Source organism: Blennius ocellaris (assembly GCF_963422515.1).
Source record: "Blennius ocellaris genome assembly, chromosome: 9".
Classification (NCBI taxonomy): Eukaryota; Metazoa; Chordata; class Actinopteri; order Blenniiformes; family Blenniidae; genus Blennius; species Blennius ocellaris.
In genome coordinates, this window is record NC_137658.1 from 1,969,977 (window position 1) to 1,978,560 (window position 8,584).

Sequence of the window (8,584 nt, forward strand, 5' to 3'; positions counted from 1 at the left end):
GTAAAGCAACATGATTCATTACTGTAGTTTAAATTGGTATCAGGAGTTATTTATTTATAGTTTTCAAAAGATTGAGTGCAGCACAACAGTTTATTTTTCACTAATACATTACAAAATATTTTTATTTATTAAACAGGAGAGGGTTTTTTTTTTAAAAACATGTTCAATAAAAGCAAATTCAAAGGCATAATCGTAGTTTCAATATTGCCCAAAATAGATTAAGATTTTTTTTGTCCATAATCGAGCAGCCGGACGAGAAGTACGTCAACGTCTTCTGGACTTTGTTGACGTTATACTGCAGTTCATAAGAGGCTTTTACTGTTTTAACTTGTCCTTCGTTTGTAGAACCTGCTGGTACATTTTCCTTTGCACCTTAAGGACTCTTCGTTTTTTAATTTCATTTTAATAATTCCTCATTAAAAACCACTCAAGCAGCATGTTTAGGAGAAGAAACTGTGGCGGTGTGAAGCTGCTGCTGGATCCTATGACTGAACGTGGCAACAGGAGGGGAAAGCCTGGTATTGAGTAATGGCTCGCAGCAACATATTGAAAAAAACAAACTATGGACTAGTTAATTTTTGGAACTGAATTATGAACCGAACTTGTCCTGAACTTTGAACTCGTTCACATGTAAACTGGATCAACGGACGTATTTCATCATTTCAACAGGATCCAACCTGTTGAAGCACAAAATTCAAAGAAAAAAATGACAAAAAGAAGCTTTATAACCTCGGCTGATGGAAACATGTGATCAACTGTCCTTCAATAAAAGTGTCCGGCAGGAGAAGTACTGTGAGGAAGTTTTCAATACCTCATCCTCCCCTTTAGTGTTTATTCTACTACCTTCTTCCTGCACGTCGCAGAGAAACGTCCACATTTAATGGGTTTCAATGAGGCGTTGGAACAAGTGCCGGATCGTTGCGCTGCAGCACAACGAGTCTTTTCACGTCTTCCCTCGGATAATAGAAGTAGTTTTTCTCGTCTTTCTGCAGACCTCCAATTGCATAACTCCTCTCTCGCTTTTTCTTTTTTCTCTCTTCTGGTCGTCTTTCAGGAAACAAAAGATGAATTTTAGCCGGCGCTGGCTCCTCCCCATTCCTCTCTCTCTCTCTCTCTCTCTCTCTCTCCCTTTCACTCACACACACACACACTCCTCTGCCCTCCCGCTACCATAAATGCAGCAGTACATTCTAGTTTCTTTTTTTTGTTTTTTGTTTTTTTGTAGCGACAGAGACGGAAAGACGGGGAGATTTTGTGTCATAGAAAGTGAGAAAGGAAGAGGGAGGGAGCGAGAGACGACTGGGAGGGGTGAGAGAGAGAGAAAAGAGCAAGGGGACGGAAGGGAGGGGAAAGAGAGAGAGAGAGGGAAAGAGGGGGAGCACATGTGTATGCTTGTCACTAAGGGGCTGGGAGAAGGAGTGAGGGAAGCGAGGGAGCTGGCTGCCGCCGCCGCCGCCGCCATATGCTGACGGGATCCAGTTCATGAAGGTCTGTGTCGGTGGTCGGCCCGGCGACGCACCATGGGAAGCTCTCACCTCCTCAACAAAGGCCTGCCTCTAGGTAAACACTGCTGCGTGTGTGTGTGTGTGTGTGTGTGTGTGTGTGTGTGTGGTGTGTGTGTGTGCGCGCGCGCCAGTGTGTGTGAACTCGGAGGACATTATTCCGCCTCCTTCCTCCTCCTCCCCTCCCCCCTCCTCGCTCTACCTCCCCTCCTTCCCTTCCTAATTCTCTATTTATTTGTGTGTGTGTGTGTGTGTGTGTGTGTGTGTGTGTGTGTGTGTGTGTGTGTGTGTGTGTGTGTGTGTGTGTGTGTGTGTGTGTGTGTGTGTGTGTGTGTGTGTGTGTGTGTGTGTCACCTTTTATACATGTTTACAGGAATAGATTCTCTCTCTCTCTCTCTCTCTCCTTCGGGGGCCGGCAAGGACATGACATATTACCCCTTTTTGTTATCTTTCTTTTATCTCACACACACACACACACACACTCCAGTGTGCAGGTGAAAGATGCAGCACATGATTCAGGCTGGAAAAGACGCTTCTAGAAAATGGGATCAAGGTACAGGCGGCTGTGAATAAGAAGGGGAGGGGAGAAGGAGAGGAGGAGGAAGAGGAAGAGGAAGAGGAAGAGGAGGGTGTGTGGATAAATGATCGTCCCCTGTGAAGCTGAATTATTGCGTTTGTTCTCGCCTGAATGTGACGATGTGGCCGTTTTCCCCCCGGAGGAAGCTGAGATTGTGACGTGATGTCATCAACAGGCTGCGGGCCGTTTTCTCTTCCTGACATCACAGATTAAATCCCCCCCACACACACACACACACTGCCCCCCCCCCCCCCCCCAGCTTCTCTGTGTCTCTTCAAACAGAATCACAAGGTCACAGAAGTAGATTGTAGTTTTCTCTAAGGTGTAGATTTCCTCCAGTCGACGGAGCGAGGCTGAGGTTCGTCTCGGCGGTGAACCGACAACCCCCCCCCCCTTCCCCCCCCTTAAAAAAAAAAAGGTGTTTCTGAATAAGAATCGTCTTGACGTGATGGGAGGTTGTTTATCGGCTCCGGGCAGTTTTTTCCCCCACCGGAACATTTCATGTCGTTTCTTTCGACTGAGTCGCGGCGAGTGACTGTCGCTTCAAACTGCAGCTGGACGGCAGGTCGCTGCACATCTGGCCTCATCTGGTGGTCGAACTGGTCCAGTCAAAGGGTTTAACAGTCACAGTGGGGTTCCAATAATGCAAGTTCAAACTGTTGAAGAGCCATTAGTGTCTTTTTTTCTCTTGTTTAGAACTTTATTTACCTTTTTTTTTTTTTTTTTTTTTAGCTAGAACACAATCAGACCAGATCAGTGATGCAAAACAAAATAAACTTTAATTGAATAAAAGATTCAAAAGGAGAAAGATAAAAAAAATAAACCGTCTAGACGGGAGAAATGCCAGACGTGCAGTCGAACATCCCAAACAGCCATTATTACCATGAAGCCAGTGATTCAGACCACAGGTACAAATTAGAGCTGCTCTATTTCCCATAAACAAGCCGTCGTCATGACGATATCAAGATTCCAATATAATTTGTTATCAGAACAAACGCTATGCAGGCGACGTTGAAGTCATTTAAGGTTTGCTGGTTTATTCGTTCAGTCCAGTTTGACCAGTGAAATATAGTGACGTGAAAACCCGATGGCTTCAGGAGTTATTCAGGTTCTTCATGTAAACGGCTGATGTGAGATCAGATTTCACGTCGGTTTCAAATGTTTATTTAGGTTGAAGTTTCCTGGAGTGACGGAGATTTTAAACTCCACTCTGAAGCCTCTTTATTTAGTGCTTATTGCCACTGTTTATAGTAAGAAAAGGACATTGATGACTCTGGTGTATTAAAAGAATCGGTGAAAAACCTTCAGACTTCAGTGTAAAGGCTCGAGATGTAAATACAATAAATACTTTGCAGCCTTGATAATCCATCAGGACGCTTCATTTACTGCAAACTAACGCCGTGGAGATTTATATTTGTATTAACGGTTAAGTCAAGAGAATTCACCAACGACGACACGACAATCGAATTAAAGCTCGTTTTAAAAGGTAATATTTGCAGTGTTATTATTCAGTTCTATGTCTGGTTACTTCATTAGCTTCATGCTCAGATTTACAAATTAGAAATTGACTTTAAAAATGTAAAATGTCGAAGTGATTGAATTTCTACTAATAACAACCAGTGTTATTAGTAGTATAGATTATTATTATAGTATATATGGAATATAATATATTGACTTTAGCCCTACAGGGTTTAATTCGGTGTATTGTTACAACACACCACCGTGAAGCGTAAACCATCGATCCACACCAGGAATGTTGAATGTAAACTGATATCATGACCTGTCAAAATAATTTATTTCTGTTTCAGTACAGAGAGGAAGTGCATCATACATTTTGTTTTTTGTTTTTTTTCCCCCAAATCTGCCATTCAGAGTTTCTCTTCAGACCAGGTTTACATGTTTACGCACATTCACCCTCTCATCATGCGTAGCTTCAACACAGAGTGCAGTTCCCAGGAAAGAATTTGGTAACGGCAGCTTTTACTTTGAAATGTGACTTGATTGTTCCTTGTTTGGGTTGGACAGTGATTTCTCTCTGTCTCTGTCTCTGTGTGTGTGTGTGTGTGTGTGTGTGTGTGTGTGTGTGTCATTTCGATGTGTAAACATTTATGAAACAAACATTTTGTTCCAGGTTTTAAAGTGTGTTGCTCCAATCAGAAATCAAACCCAATATAGTGTCATCAGGGGGCCAATCACAATCAAGGTAGGCTCCTCCCCCTTTTTGACTCCTCCCACCACCAGGTAGCTCTGCTCTGGCACATGGCGCCACAAGAGGAAGTCTCATAGATGGGCGGAGCCAGTCCAGCTCACAGACACAGCAGATTCTTAGTGTAACTCCTGTGATCCAATATTCAAACGGAGGAAGTAGAAGAGTTTCAGAAAATTCCGAGCTGCAGAGTTGGAAGTGGAGGTTTTTGGGGTTTTTTTCTTTCTCGTGTAAAAGTTGAAAAAAAGACGAAACGTTCAGTTTGTAGAAACGTGTGGCAGCTTCCTGTAGGTCCAGCAGAATTACTGCAGCTGGTTGTTGTTTTTTTAAAGCAGTTTTATTGTTTGTAGAACGTGGCGGCGTGGAAGCGAAGCGGCCAGCTGTTGGAGGAGCTGCTCGGTGGCGTCCGGCTGCAGGGTTCCCTCGCAAATGTCACTTCATCATTCTTTACATTTTGTTTTGTTTTTTCCAGAGGAATGCGATTTTCAGATGTCGTGTCACTTAGTTCAGTCCCTGAAGCTCAGCCTGCAGCCCCGACTGTGCAGATGGCTTGTTGTTTTTTTGTCAACAAGGAACCAAACTTGTTATTTTCAATGGTTCCCTGGTTAGAAATGTTGATTTTTGCAGTGATTGAAGCTGAAGCCTTGTCAGCTGTCAAGAGGCCTGTTTGTGCTGTGAAAGCTGGTAGTATTCATCCAATTATTATAAATGAGAGATTTTATGTCTGATGTGGCAGGAAAAAGTGACGTTTAAAGAAAAGAGAAAAATTTGAGTTTCGATTTTGTTTGTTTTGCGGTTTTCTTTTTAATTTGTTTATTAGAAGATATAACAATATAACATTTCCATCAACAGTTTTCTATTGTATTGTCACTCATTACAACAAATTATTTCTTTTGTGCATCATAGTCAGTCAACTATTTATACACTAGACATTCAAATATATATTTTTACATATATTAAATGCCATACCATTATAGCTGTACATGCATAATAAAACAAAAGAGAAAATAATATAAAAATGTATTATAAAATATATACAAAAAAGGGTCGGGGGGTTAGAGGGGATGTGTGTTTGGTTTATTTCCACAATGCACTTAAAAATGACTGCAGACGTCAGATATATTAGTCAGAAGTGCCAATTTATTGCTGCGATTGTCCTCGGAGTTGAAATGCATAAAAACGATCCCAAAACAAAAAGTAAACAAGACTCTCGTCATTGAATAATCATTAATCAGGTTGAAGCAAAACTACGGAAACCCACAAGGAGCTGTAATAAAAAATGTAAAATAAAAAAAAACTGTGGGTGTGAATATGCTAAATTAACTTTTTAGCTACAATGTCCATAAATTAATTTATTTATTTTCCAGCCCTAAGAGGAAGTGACTGTCTGAGTGGGTTTTGATGAGGAATAGAAATAATGAGGCGTTAATGGTGTGGCGACGACTGGAGCAGCGCTTCATCCTCCTCAAGGTCAAACGTTGGAGCTGGAATGAAAAGTATTTCCTCTCCGTTTGACCAAGTGAGAGTCTGAGAAACGTCTGGAATCTCTAGGAGGAGGAAAGAAAAGAAAAACTTCGACGACAGGATTTCACTGTTTTCTGAGGTGGAGATTCATGTTTGCTTTGTTTTCTCAGTGGAATGGAAGGACGGCCAAAAATAAATGACGAGAACTACCAATACAAAAAATATACAAAGGATATATACAAATAGTCGCACAGCGAATGTTTCCTCTCAAGTGTCAAATACCGTCTCGTTCATCGGTAAAGCCGCAGATATAAATACCATGACGAGTGGACACGCCCACGTTACGCCCAAAACCAACATAACGACTGGATTCTTAATCAAAAATATGATATTTACAATATTGTGCAAGAAATATGAAATGTGTAAAAGGAAAAATAAATGAAATACTTCAAGCTTAACGCAACAGTGCCACCTATTGGTAGGAACAGACGTCCTTCAAGCAGGAGTGTTGTGATCAGGTGAGGGACGGGTCACCCTGAACAGGAAGCTCCGCCCACAGCCCTGGATGATTAGCCCCGCCCACAGCCCTGGATGATTAGCCCCCCCCACAGCCTTTGCTGATTTGCATTGTGTTGCTTTGGTCTTTTCCAGACGGCTCGACTCGTCCAGTAAATAAAACGACGGCAAGCAAATGCAAAAGAAAAAACGGAAGGAATATGACCAACTTTGTATATTTTCTATATTATTGATTCTCTTTTTAGTTCCGTTTAATTTTGACCCTCCTGTGACTCCATAGAGTCAAACCATGTGCCGGCGCCGGTCTGTCCGGAGGCCTCGCTCTGTTTTTTTCCCCTGCAGATGAATTTCAGATCCTCGGCGACGCGGCATAGATTTCACATCGATGTGTAAGTGCAGTGGCCTCGGGGCAAATCCCCCCCCGGGGGGGAAGCCGGTGTTTTAGCGGAGCTGCACGAGGATCTGAGTTTCACCTGATTGGCGTTTAGCGCCTGATGGTGTTTAGCGGGGCTCCTCCATCAGCTCGGGTTTCACGCTGCAATGCGACGACGCGGATCAGAAGTACGATGGAGGAGCTGAGTGATGCGCTGGGTTAAGTTCACAATCGCCTGCTGCGGAGTGTAATCTATTACTCTTCGATTTTATTTAATTTTTCCGGTTTGAGCCTGTAGGAAATGCTTTGATCTTCATAGAGTCCCGGCCAAACGGCAGCCGGGCGTCATCACAGCAGGAATAAACAGTTTTTCAGTCTTTGTTGGACACAAACAGCAGATTGCTGGTTCCAGGGAGTTTGTTTGTTTTGTTTTTTTTGTTTTGTTATTAATGCCGAAGTGAAGCTTTTCTGTAGAAAATCAAAGGAATATCAGCGTCTGCTTTTACAATTGCAGGTTGAAGATCTTCTATCCCATAATGCTTTGCCCCGTATTGGTTGGATAAACACTCGGTTTAACCGTTTCCCGGCTCCGTTGTGCTTCGTCACTGAGGTTTTTTGTCATTTCTCTTGCGCGACGCATGACGATGTAACGTACAGACGATCTGATGACATCACATGGAATCAATAACACGGTCGCGCCGAGTGACTCCAGTGTTGACAAAACATTTTAATCTGACCAAGACTTGAGTGTATTACTTCTTTTCCAGGTAATCTGGTCGTGGTTTTAGACGAAGTCGATGGTAAACGTTGGTAAATCTGCGGGTTTTGAATTTCAATATGATCTAAATTCATGTTTATGACGATATCATGTCTGATATTAAACTGACTGAAACGCTTACAAAAACACATTTAAAGATCTGCGAGGGAAAAGGAAGCAGACGTCATGAGTCACAAGGTTTACATGTTCTGCACATTAAAACGACAATGATAAATGTTTTCGTTGAACGTTGAATGAAACGGTGACGGCGTCGCGTCGCAAACTTTACTCACTATTTTTTATTTATTGACAAAAAAAAAACATGAAACCTACACGTTTACCTGGAACGGCCGATGTGTCGCGTTGTGTTGCTTGAATCCACCATTGGAGCAGCTTGGCTGAGAGGGGGGGGGTTAGCGGTGTGCTAATAGCAGCCCTCTAGTGCGTCTCCATGGCAACAGACGTTGATCCCTTTTGATCTCTGAGCTGCCTCTCGTGGGACTTTGCAGGAGACACTTTTTTTATTTTGGAGTCTTTTGGGGATTTATGTGGAAACGGTTTGTCGTCAACGTCGTAGAATCTAATGGACTGATGACGAATCGTCCCCGAAGAGTTCATGCCATTCGGGTTAATTGAAATGTTTGTCAAATCGGTAATGGATAAACACAGAACAGAACCCTTGACTGTCCGTTTACCTCGTGTCGCGGTCCGGCAGCGTTTCTCTGGTTTCCTCTACAAACGTGTGTTTGAGGTTAATGTGCGACTCTGACTTGACGGTAGTTTGACGGACCGACGAGAAGCGGCGAAGTGCCCGTTGGTGTTTAGAACACTGGCCTTCACCTTTAGAACACTGGCCTGCACCGCCGCCCTCCTCCCAACACGGAATCCTGCGGAAATAAATCTCACGTTTGTCCGTTTCAGTGGGCGGCCAGAGGAAAGTGCTGCGGGAGGCAACAGCTTCAAGGGTAACGGCCGTATTTCATAGGAGGAAAGGAAGATCATCCATCCACGTCCGTCCAGGGACGTTTATAGCATCCTTTCTTTTTCCCCCCTGCGTCCACTCGGTTTCACTCGGTCACTCCTCGGTACAAACCTGCAGCTTCACGTCAGGGATAAGCTTCAACATGAGAAATGAAATGTGAAATAACTGAGCTTTCTGCTCCTCTTTCCACTCCGAGGGTCCGTCAAT

General features: G+C 43.2%; 1 protein-coding gene across 2 annotated transcripts in view; it reads left to right on the forward strand.

Annotated features, from left to right (window-relative positions):
* The first annotated feature begins 1,378 nt into the window (after positions 1-1,378).
* ctbp1 (C-terminal binding protein 1) overlaps positions 1,379-8,584 on the forward strand; it is a 16,248-nt gene continuing 9,042 nt past the window's right edge. Inside the window, exon 1 of one of the 2 annotated variants that reach the window (XM_080502555.1) lies at positions 1,379-1,560. In XM_080502555.1, coding sequence (XP_080358681.1) covers positions 1,521-1,560 — 40 coding nt within the window. In that variant the 5' untranslated portion in view covers positions 1,379-1,520. The remainder of the gene's footprint in view (positions 1,561-8,584) is intronic. The other variant, XM_080502554.1, reaches the window with a different exon arrangement.